General features: G+C 35.7%; 1 protein-coding gene across 4 annotated transcripts in view; it reads right to left on the bottom strand.

Moving 5' to 3' along the window:
• The window catches only part of LOC117239284 (protein real-time), a 55,079-nt gene that overhangs the window by 1,588 nt on the left and 37,015 nt on the right, over window positions 1-16,476 (bottom strand). For 3 of the 4 annotated variants that reach the window (XM_033504760.1, XM_033504761.1, XM_033504763.1), the window contains 5 exons: window positions 15,804-15,924; window positions 14,525-14,649; window positions 14,180-14,248; window positions 3,452-3,698; window positions 1,616-1,722 (listed from right to left, as the gene is read on the bottom strand). In XM_033504760.1, the coding sequence (XP_033360651.1) occupies window positions 1,616-1,722; window positions 3,452-3,698; window positions 14,180-14,248; window positions 14,525-14,649; window positions 15,804-15,924 (669 nt within the window). The remainder of the gene's footprint in view (window positions 1-1,615; window positions 1,723-3,451; window positions 3,699-14,179; window positions 14,249-14,524; window positions 14,650-15,803; window positions 15,925-16,476) is intronic. The other variant, XM_033504762.1, reaches the window with a different exon arrangement.

Below are 16,476 nucleotides of genomic sequence, written 5' to 3'. Positions count from 1 at the left end.
AGTTTGGCTTGTGAAAAAACCGTCTTCCTCTGAAAACCCTGTGTATAAATTGTATATTTGCGGAGAATTATACAGATGATCGCATATATAGGCCACGGAAAGATTCGGACACTGCACAATTTTAATTTCTAATTTGTATATTTATACTAAACGTATAAAGATCAACAAAATGTAATACATTATGTTACGCTATACTGTTATAGACAGCAGTAGAAAAAAACTTTTGAGTTATTATTTATTGTTGTCTAAATATTAAAAGTAATACTAAAGAAGAGCGAAATTTGTGCCGCAAAAAGTTTCGAACGAAAAGTATACATTGAGGAATTTTGTATTTTAATTCTTCATTAAATGTTACCAGTATCTGTATATACAATGTTTGTAAACAATGCTTCGTTCAAGTCTGAGCACTTTGGATTGCGAATATGTATTAGTTTTGTAACTAACTTGTTTAGGGTGAATCGCAAAAGCCGATATACAAATTTTAAAATACGACAATTAATAAGTTTAAACAAAATAGTGGTAACTATTTAAAAAAAAATTATTTCCCCTGTGCCAAAAAATGTACACCATGTCATCAACTAAATATTAACTTTCGCGAATAATCATTATTAGTTTTAGTTCTATGTGTATAATTCTATTATTTAGATTCATATGTATTAGAATCCGAAACATTTTGTGATATAAAATATCACTCTTTTTCAGTGTTTCTTTTAGTATTTAGATAACAATAAATAATAACTCAAAAGCTTTTTTCTACTGTTATGCTACCATATATAGTGTAGTGTAACATAATGAAATACACTTTTGTTGGTTCTTGTACATTTACTGAAAATATAATAATATAGAGCTTATAATTTAAAATTGTACAATATCCGAATCTTTTTATGATCGACTGTATGTATAATGCGAAGTAATTTGTATTGTTCTAAAGATCTATGAAAGTTATTTGTTTCTATATAGAAATTGTTGCTCACTCATGCAAATTCTCAAAGAACAGAATGTTGGTAATGTTTTGTTCGAATATTAGCGGATCACAAGAATGTACTACTACATGACGGGAAAATTGCGACAATTGAGATCATTTAAACGTGTCTCTAATTTTCCTTTATTTTAAAAATCATAAAACAATGAGAAAATGAATGCAGAAGTATTTAAAGAGTGATATATACATTGGAAATTTTACTCCTAATATAAGAGATTAAAGTAAACTAAGGTGGAAATAAATCTTTTTATTTATATTAAATAGTGTATATACGTATTTAATCATAATATTAAAAAGCTCCAAGTATCATGAAAGCTCGAGAAATATACAGGGCGAGACACGTAAAGTGTGGCAGCGGAATATTGTGGAACATATTGATGACACAAAAAAATGTTGTTAAGAGAATCTGAAGTATTCTAGGTGTCATAGTCCTTTGCTTTTTTTGTTAATATATATTTTTTAACACACGTAAGTATAGCCCGCATTAAGATAATTTAACGACTATAGTCATTTAAGGTCAATCAACTTGAATCCATCAAATCAGAGAATATAGAATATATGTGTGAATATATTTATAAACGTACTCTATACATTATATTCTTAAAAACATCAATATACTCTTTGTTTACTTACTTGAATGCTTTCACCATCATGACAAACAATGCTCGGTTCGACCTTAATGAAATGTCCTTTGATTTCTTTCATCTCTAATAATTCTGCATCTTCAGCTGTAACAGATTCTGAAAAATTTACATCGATTATTTATACAATTATTCCGAATACAATATATTTATGAAATACGTATTTCTTAATACTTTCGCAATAGAATGTGAAATTATTTTTGTCCCTGAATTGTATCAAAATCATATATTTTTTGTTGAACTGTGAAAAGCCTGCACCCCACCTCAATGCATTCTTTTTGGAATATTTTTGACAACATTATTGTGAAGTATGAATAACGGCAAAATATTATAAGAAAAATTTGTTTCTTTTCGTGCATTTCTTGGCATATACAATTCTACATTATACCATAATGTTGCCAACCGAGAATTTATTTGGTTCGAATTATATACAGGGTGGTTGGTTAATGGTGGTACAAGCGGAAAGGGGGTGATTCTACGCGAAAAAAGTCGAAGATATAGAATAAAAATTTTTTTTTAATTTTTTTTTTAATTTTTCCATCGAGACAGCGATCTACAGTGAGATCCGTTATAAGGAGACGTGATAAAGTGCACGCGTACCGAGCGAAAATTCAAAGTCGATTTTCTCGAAAACAAAGCCTCAAACGAAAAATGTTTATTCTATATTTTCGACTTCTTTTTTCGCGTAGAATCACCCCCTTTCTGCTTGTACCACCAGTTACCAACCACCCTGTATATCTATGTATATTTTCCTTTTTAAAATCAACATTTCAATTGTTACACATACCTAATAAACAATTTTCATTAAAGTTACTATTAATTTTTCTTAATTTTCTCCTTTCGTTCTACATTTTAAGATGTTTTTCACCTTTTTTTCGATGTCAAGGATACAATTGCCCCTTCTTATTATTTTTCGATTATTTATACGTCACAATGACAATTTTTTAAACTCAAAATTAGAATCATCCCCAATGCAATACACAAAAAACAATTTTGAACATCTATCAATTTTTATTCATTTTTGATTAATATCTTAATGTTCTGGTTACTCCGTGGCTAATCGACAGGTTAACGTCAATGTTAAGATTAAGTTCTTTTTCGTACTCTAATTTAAAGGGTCTGATGTGTTCTAATAACACACTCTCTCTCTTCCCTTTTGCCTTTCCGGCTGATTTTGTGATGTTGACATAACAACTATGTATATGTATAGATATAATAAAAAGGATACAAATTTAGCTTTTATATAATAATAATTCATATGTGCTTTATGTATTGCATCATTCAATAAAGTTTAGTACCATGCAGCAATAGTACAGTTATAGTAATAGTAACTGAATTATGATATGTGTACTTCATGTATTTGAAAATGTGAAATTTTCATTGAAGGATAACCAAAAGGTGTTATATTTCTATCTATTTTACATTTTTCTATCTCATACTGCATAACATCAATAATGTTTATAACTTTGAGGTCATTGAAAATATAAATAACTGCTACGTATGTTTATGTGCAATGTTTGTTACAGGAAAGAGATTTCTCTTCATTAATTAAATAATTATAATTTTATAAAATACAAAGTTGCGCTCTTTTGTTATAATTTGGATAATGGATTACATGTTACCTAAAATAATATAATAGAAAAGAGTAGATGTTGTGCAATAGAAATATCGGTTAGACCACTGTTTGAAAGTATTTAGATGCTAATACATTATACAATAAGTACTTTAATAATAGCTTGAGAAGCAGTTGCTGTAAAGGGTCAAAATCAAATCTTTCTAATTTGTAATTAATCTGTAATTTTATTCATATACATATACATATACATACCCAATGAAAGATCTTTGTCATCGTTATAAGCTTGGTAAAGTACGGTGAATATTATATTATGACGCATCACATCAAAATCCCATGTTAAAACTGCTCCTGGATCATTAGAACGGATTATTACACGATGAATTTGTCCACGGCTTAAACTAATGCAATGATATAGATTATGCTCTTCTTGAGACGATGTAGGTTCCAATTCCATTTTATACAGATGTTTCGGTACAATTCCTCCTTCAGTAATGTAGGCCTAACATTAATAAAAAGATATATGTTAAATGTACATCTTAAGAACAGCATAATAAAGTGAATAATGCATATTAACAGGACTGAATCACAGCTAATGCGGCACAAAAATGTGTACGTTAAATTTTCAGATTTGCAATAATGCACATGTATGTGGGCGCATTTGTGCGTGTGTGTCGAATATTATTAAATATATGGTTTTAACAGATAGTATACGTAATTAATGATTAGAGATGTATAATAGTCTAGAATAATAAAAAAAAAAAGATATGAAAATAGTAAAAAAGATATTTAACATTTTGTATGTCGATTTAATTGCACTCAAATTAACTTAGGAAAATTAAATTTGCATATATTTAATAAAACAATAAAATGTTTTACAACAAAATCAAAGGATCTCATTCATTTTTGGCTAAAAAATGATGGATCTTGGAACTACCGAACCTTGCGGGAAAAAGTTGTACCGCAGTTTGTGTGGATCATTTTCTTTAGGTGAGATCTCTACTTTCTCACCTTTAAATTCAATTTGAAGACCTTCTTATACTCGAAAGTAGGACGGTAAAGCGGAGATCATTTTTTTCCGAAAATTGTATGCACTCAAATAACTCTACAGAATTTAATAAACCCGTTTTGCGATTCGTTTTATAATAAATTTGAAGGTAGGAGCGTTCTTTGTAAAATGATCCCTTAAAAGTTATACGATTTTTTCCTACCTTCTTATTGCATTTTGAATAAAAACTCTGCTACTAAAATTAAAATAATCCAAAATTCAATAAGAGAAGATCAAACGTTCAGATTTCTATTTTGTGATCTATTAAACATAATACATATGTTTAAAGTTTAGACGACTTCTCATAGACCTTGTTTCTATACATAAATCGATGTGCGTTTCATTGCTATAAAGGAAAATATCAAACAAAAGGAGAGCGAAAAGAAGTTCCTGTAAATATTGTTCCTGCAAACATATGTAGTATCGTGGAGAGATTGTCTAAGAAAGGCCCGACGAAATATGTACAATGTTGCGAAAAAGCCCAAGTGCCGACAGGTCGAAAGAGTCAGGAAACTTCAACTGGGCCAAGTGGCCCATCAATGTATCCTCGTTCCTTCAAACAAATAGTTACTCGAAAGAAGGCGTACGACCATGAGCGCAGACGTTTACCGAACACGTACGTGGAGGGGGTTATGAAAAGACAACAAAGGGATGTTTGAGGGAGAAAGACGATTAACCGTCAGTTGTTAATTGAGAGCCTAGTTGCGAGGAGTTAGTTGCGAGTCGTGAGTTGAGTTGAGAGAGTTGCGAGTTGTTATGGGTTGTTAATTGTTAGTTGTGAGTTGTGAATTATCAATCTAGTTGTCATAGCTATATCACATTACTGTATTAAGTTTAACTCACTGCAAATAAATCCATTTATCAATAAATTTATAGAATAGAAATCTGGAAATCCTAATTTCTAATAATTCTGATAATGATTCTATACATATGTAAAATATAGTGATGATAAAATCGTACCATATAGCGGGACCAGCATATAATGTATCAATATCTATATATATATATATATATATATATATATTTATATAAACGAAGATTCGCTTCACGCCCCTAACTCTAATTCTAATGTAAACCCGACATATATATATATATATATATATATATATATATATATATATATATGTCGGGTTTACATTAGAATTAGAGTTAGGGGCGTGAAGCGAATCTTCGTTTGGATTACACAATATTATGCAATAGAGAAGACATTGGCTAGTGCAAATACGATTACCATAGAACCGGACAAGTAACCGTGGTTATTAGATACTCGAGAGACTAATGACTAATGACTAATGATCTTAGGTTCAATAACGAATCCGCGGACAACGGGACGGTAGTCGTACGCACTCGCAAAAAATCTAAGTCGGATTCTGTGTTAATATTCGCTGACCGTAAGGAGTTAATCCTTTTTTGTCGATGAGACCGCAAGAGAGAGTGACTTTCCGTCCCGGTGATACCCCAGAGGAAAACTATGACCAGGTGTGTCTAAGGACACGAGATCATCGGATTCGTCGGGGACATCCTACGTTCGGAAAGTAAGGGAAATTGACGTTGCTGCTAATTGGCCAATCTCCATATCGGTAGTTAGAAAAGGATGCTAGCCGCCCTTGAGGGAGGGTTGCTAGTGGGAGACGTCGTTCGTGGAAAAATAGGTCTCTCCTGTCTTCCCGTAACTGGGACAAAGACTGTGTATCTGTTGAAGGATTTTAGGTAACTAGATATTAATGTTTATGACGGTCCTCGGGCTAGCCGATCACGTACTGTGGAGACGCGTCGACATCTGGTAAACATCCTGCCCGGAGAATAGGATCTGCGTGTGGCGTGCTACGGGACAGAAACCGTTGGAATGTTTACTGCCATGTGCTGCTACAAATCTTTCTTTTAAGGAGAGCTATAGGATTACTCAATGCCTTTGCTAGATGGAGAGTTCGTCCCGTTGACCGCGGCTACGTTCGGCGACTGATTGTCGCCTTGAGCCCAAGCTCACTGTTACAAGTCTCAAACAAATACAATTGGGTAGAATTTTTTTTTTTTATTTATTTGTTGAAATTACAATCAATTCTCGCATTGAGAATTTTCAGTAATTTTTCTGGCGTGGCGCAGTGACATGGCTGTTTATTTACAATAAGTTAATACTTATTATAGATAGGTATAATTTATAAGTGTTATAAGTAAGTGCATATGCTTTATTTGGATAATTAAATGAATCTGACGTTTAGGTCTAGCGGGTAGTGCCTCTTCAGCCTGCGAATCTGGTCCGTCGTATCGAGTAGTCCAGTGATTAGGGGGTTTCGGTGTTTGTTGATTCTTTTGTTATATCTGTCGCTATATTTTGCTATTTCCTCTTTGACGGTGGGTATCTTGAGGTCGCGGTGTATTGTTTCATTGGTTACATACCAAGGTGCGTCAATTAGGGATCTTAGCGTTTTCGATTGAAAGCGTTGGAGTATTTCAATGTTGGAGTTACTTGCTGTTCCCCATAGTTGGATTCCGTAGGTCCAGACAGGTTTTATTACGGTCTTGTAGAGGGTAATTTTATTCTGTATATTTAGTTTGGAGCGTCGGCCCGTGAGCCAATAGAGTTTTTTTAGTTTGTCCTTTAGTTGCTTCCTTTTATCTGAGATGTGTGTCTTCCACGTTAGTCTCCTGTCCAGGGTCATGCCCAGGTATCGGACTGTGTCCCTGCTAGGAACTGTTGCATTGTTGATGGTGACCTGGGGGCAGGTTTGTTTTCGGAGCGTGAAGGTTACATGTGAGGATTTCTTTTCGTTGACTTTGAAGCCCCATTTGTGAAACCACTTTTCCATGGAGTCGAGACTTCGCTGGAGAGTGGATGAGGCTATTACCGGGTCTGCGTGGGTAGCTAATAGCGCTGTGTCGTCTGCAAATGTCGCTATTGTTATATCGTTTGATATAGGTAGGTCGGCAGTGTAGATGGAGTACAGTAGGGGTCCGAGGACACTACCTTGGGGTATGCCGGCTTCTATTGGGAATGTTGCGGAAGTGGCGTCTAGGTATTTAACCATGAATTGCCTATTGGTTAGGTAAGATTTTAGGATGGAGTAGTAGGGGTGGGGTAGGATCTTTTTAAGTTTGTATAGTAGCCCTTCATGCCATACTTTATCGAATGCCTGTTGGATGTCTAGGAAGACCGCTGAGCAATATTTTTTCTTTTCGAGTGTTTGGCTGATCGTATGAGTTAGGCGGTGGATTTGCTCTACTGTAGAATGATGTTTTCGGAAGCCGAATTGGTGATCTGGGAGTGTTTTCAAGTTCTCTAGGATTGGAAGGAGTCGGTTCGTGAGCATCTTCTCGAATAGTTTGGACAGGGTAGGTAAAAGACTGATTGGGCGATAGGAGCAGGTTTCGTATATCGGTTTACCGGGTTTAGGGATGAGGGTAATCAATGAGATTTTCCAAGCCTTAGGATAGTGTTCCAGGCGAAGGATAGCATTAAAAATCGATGTGATGAGTGCTATCCCTTTTGTGGGAAGTTCCTTGATTACTCTATTGCCTATTAGGTCGTGTCCTGCTGCTTTCTTGGGGTTTAGGCGACTGATTGTTTCTATAGTTTCAGCAGAGGAGAAGGGTTCGATAGGAGGGGACATTTGGAAGGGGGTGTGCAGGTATTCAGTAACGTCCGCGGCGGTTTGGGGGGAATGGGGTTTGAATACTTTTGACAAGTGTTTTGCAAACAGGTCGGCTTTTTCTATGGGGCTTCGCGCCCATCCACCTTGCGGACGGCGGATAGGTGGGATTATTTGTGGGGGGCGTGTGAGTTTCCTGGAGGCCTTCCATAGTGAGTAGTTGGCGTCGGCTGTGGGGGATAAGCTGGCGAGGTATTTATGGAAACAGTCGTTTTTATAGTTTCTTAGGGTTCTGGATAGCTTTCTAGTTGCGTTGTTAAGTTTGCGTTTGTCCTCCGGTGTTCTATGGGTCTGCCATACTCTTCTTAGTCTTCGTTTTTCTGCTATTTTTTTTAGTATGTAATGGGGATATTCTTGTTTGCTGTTAGATGGCTTTGTCGGTGTGGAGAGGCGGATTGCGTTTATTATGCTCGTGTTTAAGTATTCCGTGGCTGCTTCGATATCTTCCTTTGTTTTTAGTGGGGTGATGGCTGAGGTTGAGTGTGTAAAGACTTCTCTGAAGAGCTGCCAGTTGGTGTGTTGGTTGTGAATGGAGCCATTAGGTGTATTCTCGATGATTGTTGAACTGACTGTTGCTATCACGGGAGAATGATCAGAGGAGAGATCAGCCGAGGAGTTGATCTGGACGTGTCTTGATGGGATATTTTTAGTTATGAAGAAGTCGAGAAGGTCGGGTATTTTGTTGGTGTCAGTGGGCCAGTATGTGGGTTCGTATGTGGTGAGGTAGTTGAGGTTGTTGTTTGTTATGCTGTTTAAGAGGTTTTTGCCTCTTGCTGTAACCAGTCTGCTGCCCCATTGGATGTGCTTGGCGTTATAGTCTCCTCCAACTATGAATCTGTTGCCCAGGGTGTCCAGGAAGTTATCAAAGTCTTCTTTGGCGATGGAGTGTCTGGGAGGGCAGTATACTGCTGAGGTGGTGATTGAGCCATGACAGTCTTCTATTGCTACGTTTGTTGCTTGGAGGTAGTCTTTCTGGAATGATGGGAGTTCGTAGTGCTTAATACTTGCTTTGATTATTATTCCGGTGCCACCGTGGGCCTTTCCGCTGGGGTGTTGGGTATGGTAGAATTTGTAACCATTTATTTTCAGGTAGCTCTTGTCGGTGAAGTGGGTTTCCGACATGAGCATTACGTCGATTTGCTGGTGTTTTAAGAAGAGTTCTAGTTCAAGTTTGTGTTGCGCTAGACCGTTGGCGTTCCAGAGTGCTATGCGCCTTGGTTTTATTTTGGGGCGTGGGCGTGCTAATTTTTCCACGATGAGTGTTAGTAGCGATAGCAAGTGATTTATTTGCTCCGATTGTTTCTCTATTAGCTTTTCAAGCCTTGAGGAGTTGTCTGTGTTTGGTGGGTTGGGGTCACTGTTTTGGGGAAGGTTCCTTTGGCTGTTCGGGTTATTTTGGATGCCTTGTACTGCTTGGGCATAGGAGGTTGGGGTGGAGATGAATTTGGTAGGACTGTGCGTTTGGTTGGTTGAGGAGGTTGGGGTAGTCGTGAATTTCGGCGGGCTGGGTGTTTGGTTGGATACCTCTTTTGCTCTGGGCTTAGGGTACCTGTTCGTGTATAGTGTTTTATATGCTGGGCAGTCTTTGTAGTTGGCAGGATGGTCCCCTTGGCAGTGGATGCATTTCGCTGGGGTTTCCGGTGATTCGGCGCACTGGTCAGTGGAGTGAGAGCCTGCGCATTTAACGCAGCGGAAAGTATGGTTGCAGTATTTCTGCGTATGACCGTACCTTTGGCACCTTTTGCACTGCACTATTTCTTTTTTCACGGGCGGTGGTTCGATCTTTACTATCGCGTTCATTAGGCGACTGATGTTATATATTTCCTTATTGTTCGGTTTTTGTTTAATGTCTAGGAAGAATAAGGATAACGGGTCTTTCGAGACTCTATGCCTTATATTACTTACGTTGACGACTTCGTGGCCGAGTTTTGAGAGTTCGTATTTTAGTTCGTCTATATCTGCTGAGTGGTGTATGTTTCGTAGGACCACCCGGAAAGGCCTTTCCTGTTTAAGTTGGTAGGTGTGGAAGTTGGCGTTCAGGGTCCTGAGTGTCTTGGTGAGTTTTCTGTAAGCTTCTGGGTTCGTCGGTAGTATTTTCACCTTGTTGTTGCTTATCTTAAGGTTATATTCCTCCTTGCTGGTATCTCTCTCTAGGGACTTGGTCATTGTCTGTATGTCAATGACGTCGTCCACAAAAATTGGTGGGGGAGGGGGGATTCTCTGTGAGTGTTGGTTTGATGGCGGTTCTACGATTTCCATGGCGTCGTTTGAGGATTCCAATACGGCGAACCTGTTGTGTGTGTTTATTTGCGTTGCTGTTTCTATTTTCCTTTTCTTTGTAGTGTTAGCGTCGTTAGTGCGGAGAGTTCTGCTACACTTCTGCCACGGGGGGGGGGGGTAGCTCGGGGTAGCTGCGAGTCTGCTCCGGAGAGCCTGGTCGCGGTTGCTGGGCCATCATCGAGCTAGTTAATTCGGAATGAACAACTAGTCGTGAGGCTGTGAGGCTAGTATTCGTGTTGGGGTTAGGTGCGTGGGATTTTCTTCTCCCTAGGGGGTAAGGGGCACTTAGCTGTGTTCTCTTTCGACGGTTGGGCGACACGTGTTGTTTTCGAACTACGCTGGGCACTAGAGACACGTCTGCACGCTTCGGCACTCCACAGCGAACTGAATTGGGTAGAATGACGGCAAATCGTTTAATTACAACTGTAGGTTTTAATTACAATGTTTCTATGGATTTTCCCGAGGTTTCAGAGGGAAGGCACCGGTGTCCTCTTATCTCCGACATATAAAAGGAGTGAAAATTAAATTTTTAACTTATAGTGAAAAAGTATATGTAAACAATAAATTACTGGATTTAGAAAAATGTTTTAAATGTAAAAGTTTTAAAACAGTATTGCTTGAAATGTATGCAGTATGCACAATAATAATGTAGGTATCAAAACTTTTAAACAGTATATTTACTATGAAATATTAAGATGCGCGTGATAAAATATTAAAAAGTGATGAAGTCACTGTCCAAAAAGAATTTACGTATTGAAAGTGTTATTCGAAAAGAATTAGAAAGTTAACAGCATAATTAAATCTCATAAGTGATGAGTCACGAAATCTCAATTTCATCCATACACAATAACATAATAGATAATGTATTACTAAAATTAAATATCATTAAAATGTACAGCATTAATTTTTTTCATAGCGAACCTGACAATTGGAATAGCTGGTACGTATGTTCCAGGAAAATATAAAATAACGCTCGAGATGTTCATCAACAAGCTTTTTATAATACGACCATAAAGAAAGGCTATTTTTGAAAGAAAATATTAAGATATTAATTGCAATAATGGTTTGTTTTCTAACATTATCTTTAGAATTTTCAATTCTTTTTATACCTAATGGTCAGATGTAAATTGAAAACCTACCATCCGAAACGTAAATTAAAAATGACGCAATAGAACTTATAGCCAAGGTTTCGATCTTGGAAGAAATTACGCGATGTTATCGAGAAATTTTAGACACCTCGCGTTTATTTAGGTACAGCTCTCATTCCATCTAAAAAAGGCGTATCAGAAGTTCATGTAGGGATGCTTAGGACACTAAAGATGCCATTGATCAGCAAATTAACATTTTCCGATAGGAATTAATCAACGTGCATTCTCGAAAAACCATAATAACCTGGGATATTTCGAATTCATACGATCAGATTCGATGAAACTAATCCAAACATTCAGCAGGCGAGATTCAATTTCATTTTTAAGCAGTTCACTCCTACATTTATTTATAAACAAGGGTATGATTATAAATTAAAACGGGTGTATTTATTTATTTATTTTGTTGAAGTAAAAATTGTTTAGTTTTCCTGGTTTTCGAAGACGTTAACACTAACTGCCACGCCGAAATCACATGTTTCGCTCAAGACGCCACGGGAGTAATTTTATTATTCAAAGCATATAATGGCAAAATAATAATAAATTGATGATGTAAGACAACATTCTTTCCCAATGGACCGTTTATCTTATTGGTGGTCATGGGTGACTACCGTGACGTCTTGGTAACAGTTGATAGCGACATATTATAACAAGGCTTCGTTTATTTCAACAAACCATTCGCATTCGTTATTTCGTCGTAAGCAAAACGTCCAGAGTATATTGTTGAAACGTGTAGAAGATATTAATAAACGGTATTTGCTCGTTCTATATATAATAGTAAAGTATATTCACACTTCTAACTTCAATTATATGATTATAAAGCAGCATTTACGATTATTTTCTAAGGTGTGTTTATAATAATATTCGTAGATTACCCCTCAAAAATATGGATGCAAATACAGTGCACTGTTAGATGCAAGATTTGTTTTCATTTTCTTTTTTTTTTATTAATATTCTAATAAAAATGTTTAATTGTTCAATGGGGCACTTTTTATTTCAAAGTATCTTCTATTTATCGGTTATATTCAAAATACCCTAACTGTCAATTTTCATTCAATTTTTACAATCGTAAGAAGTTCAAGCGCTCCGGTCACCAATGACCACCGTGGCGTCACAGGAGAAACCGTGGCCGGTAATATATGATTAACGTGGCAGTCAAAGTGTTAAGAGTTGTTTAGTACTAAATCAATTTGAAGGGTCTCAGACTCATAGCCCTTTTTTGGAATATGCCTTGTACAGATGGTGCAGCGAGGTATAGACAGGTCAGTTTCGGAATTATACAAATACCCATAGGCCCACGGGGCTCTGTTGTAATGCAATGCTGCCAGCGTGCGAATCTGGATTGTCTTACACTGTACTTATATTTTTATATTTGTACTTACACTTATACCGAAATATATTTCTGTTACACATTCATCCACACGCTCCTCTAACAGATTTTATCAGTATAATTATCAGTTTACCAGTCAAGATAACAAGTCATCCCTTATCAGTTACCCCAAGTAAAATCATGACTGAATAACTACTAACAGACATTCATTATAAGCTTATGAGGCAGTCAAAAAATTGATGGAGATGGATATAATGTAACATAATGTTAGCTATACGTAAGTATATATATATATATATATATATATATATATATATATATATATATATATAAAAGTATATGTACTTGTTAAAATGCTTCAAAAGAATAAGTAATCATATGAAAAGAATGTTCTATCAGTAACTAAATCAATTTGAAACTAAAAGAAATATATGTATAGAATATTCGAAAATGATTTTTTATACATTATAGCGTTATTCTACACATCTGAATCGGCGAAGATCTATAAAAAGTAGCCACAAAATTAACCTTCACCTTGAAATTCAAGGTCAGACCTTTTTTTATTGCATCGTATTCTATTCGTCATGAAGATGAAAAGTCTCAAAGGAATCATGGGTCGCAACTCAATCGTTCTTTTGGAAAGAAATGTCCAGTAAAGCTCCATTAGTTTCGGAACTCATTTATTTTGTAATGTGCTTACATCTTCCAGTCATACAGAAAAAATAGCATCCGTTGTCACGCATAGATACTTCAGATCCATCACTATATACTTCATATCTTCGTTTCTTTCTTGTTAAAAAGAAGAAGACGGCTGTCTACGTCAGAATGTGTAACCGTTTTTTTTTTATTTAATTTGTACCTTACAATTTGTCCAGCTGGACATTTGGTAAATTTTTCTAACCGAGTGTAATCGTGGGTTTAGATTCCTAACCTAAATTTAAGTGTAGATTTTCGAAACTCGAGTGGCGGTTGTATATACATATAGGAAGAAATTACTTAGAATGTTGACCTTGATAACATTGCAAGGCCATCGAAATCGATAACATGTATCATATTCTGTATATTTTTTTACCCTTTTTTATTTTATTAAACTTTATTTCGATACAAAATGAGGTCAGTATTTCTTAGGTATCTCCTTCAAAATCTCATCTTGCATATGTATATATTATACATACACTGTATTTCATAAAAAGATGTGCGTAACGCGACTGCAGTCACGAACAATTTTCTAGTCTCGAACAATTGGACAATAACTCCTATTTGATAATTAAATACCTAGATGTTTTATATAACTTCACGAACAGCCCCTAAGCAAGCCCCGATTATAAGAACACACATATATATTTTGATTAATTGCTGTTATAGTCTAATAAAATTTGGCTCTTCTATTTCTTATATCTTTGATCTCTCATAACACTAGACTAATAACTATTAGAAGGTGCTACATATAAGTACAAAACAATAATAAAACATAAAAGCACCAAATATCACTACGATTTTTAACAAATAAGACAAAGATATAAAAATCCTTACGTTATTAGCAGTTGCGTCGAAAATATAAAATCTTCGAGGTACCATACCATAAACCTCGCATACATTGTCCTAGTAGTTAAAATACATTATTGCTAAGTAACTTGAAACTAAAGAAATTAAAGACGTTGGAAGTATTACTTCTTGCATGTGTTTTCATATATCTTACATAATGAAAACACGAAGATAATATTATATAAAAACATATATTTACGTGGTATATGCAATATTTTATGGTGTTAATTGTCGGTTACAAAGAAGATATTTTTTATTCGCGGTAAAAATACATTTTACATAAATATAAGATAGTAAATTAAACATTAATAAATTATATATAATTATTCTTACCTCAGATGATCCTCCGAGGAAATCTGGGATAAATTCAGGATCGATATAGTCACTTAGGCTACCAGGACCTTGTTCTTGACAATTGGTGCCACAGTAAAATATGAATTTTTTTCTTGTATTTTCATCTGCGCAAAAGATTTAAATAAATTAATACATTTTTATGTGAAAATAAATATTCATATATGTCGAGTCACGATCCGAGTCCGTGCTCGAGTCGCTATCACGGTGAGGGCTTGGGATAGGTAATGATTATTCATTGAAGCTATCCATCTTCATACAGCACGGAAGTGACTTTTATTGACACAAATAAAGAGGTTACAAAGCTGACGCAAACTCACGGTGGTCACACACTCGCGACACTAGTGACAATGGTCTCAGGTTCGATAACGAATCCACGGTCAACGGGATGATAGATATACTTGCTCACACAAGCTGACTCAAATGTGTAATACTCACAGGTCGTAAGGCGCTACCCTCTCGTCGATGAGATCACAAGAAAGAATGAATTTTCGTCCCAATGATGTCACCGAGGAAAACTATGATGGGGTGTATCTAAGGACACGAGATCATCGAATTCGTCGAGTATAGCCCTCGTTCCGAAAGTAAGGGAAATTGACGTCGCTGTCAATTGGTCAATTTGGGACAAAGACTGCCTGTCCATTTGAAAAATCTTAATTACCAAAAAAAAAACCCAGGTTTCATAGCGGGCTAACTGAACTTGTGTTGTGTAAGTGCCTCAACATCTGGTATTCATTGTCCGAAGGAACCGTTGGAATGTTTTACTGTCAGGTACCTCTATGGGTATTTCCTTTAATGAGGGTCATAATATCACTCCACGCCTTTGTTAGACGAAGCGCCCATCCCATTGACCGCGGCTACGTTGGGCGACAGACTGTCGCCTCGAGCCAAAGCTCACTGTCACTAATCTCGAACAATTACAATCGGATTGAATAACTACGATTGTTTAATTACAGCTATAGTAGACTCTAGATTACAATGTTAGGGGATTATTCTGAAGTTCCAAAGGGGAGGCTCCGGTGTTCTTTCATCTCCGACATATATTTTCAACAATAGTGATGGAGAGAGATGGGATTTTGCTAACGATAACTTTGTGGAATGCTCTACATAACGTTAACGCAGCGATTTGATACGAGATTAGAAATGCAAATGCTGATATTGTGGTATGAAGTGTTTTAGAATTAGTGATGTTTCCGTCCAATATATAACAGTACTGTTGATCATAATAAATGATCTTAAGAAACAATTAAGAAATACTTACTTATAAATGTACTTATCAATGTCCATAAAATAGGGAAGCATCTAGGCGCTCGCATAATTAAAACTCTCCCCATAGTTTCTGGGTAATTTATTTCAACGATTTCAATAATACGTAATAGAGCCTGTAACAAAAATGTATTGTAAATAGTTTACCCTTGTAGTAAGTAATACTAAAATAATATTCAATAAGGAAATGTTTATTTAACTGAAATTACAATATGTGTGTGACATTATGATTTATATATTAAAACATTTTTCTTCTGACAGAGTCTTCTGGCAGATTTCATGCCACATATCATAAAAAATTTAAGACGTGTTTTTGCAAGCTAAAATGAGACGAAACTGAAAATAAGTTATGTTTGGGACTCTATTTATTAATTATTGAAAATGTCAACGAAGTTCGACAAATTTGTCTACATGAATAAATGCTTATGCGACAGAAAATACACAACTACGACCGAACGTAAAGATTAAATGTACATATATTAAATTCGTATATACGCTTTCTACAACGCCATTCCATAAGTAATGTTGTTTCTTATCTTTAAATAAGCATTCATATGATTAAATGATGTGTTTATATAATTTCCTTTATATCTTCGAAAAATTCTGCATTGTTGAATGTAGAGTTTGAAATATTCAAATTAGTACCTTTTACTTATCCAGTTAACTGC

This window comes from Bombus vosnesenskii, unplaced genomic scaffold, assembly GCF_011952255.1.
Source record: "Bombus vosnesenskii isolate JDL3184/JDL3185 unplaced genomic scaffold, Bvos_JDL3184-5_v1.1 scf7180000013913, whole genome shotgun sequence".
NCBI lineage: Eukaryota > Metazoa > Arthropoda > Insecta > Hymenoptera > Apidae > Bombus > Bombus vosnesenskii.
The sequence above is the reverse complement of the archived record's forward strand: the minus strand, read 5'-3'. Positions and strand labels throughout refer to the sequence as shown.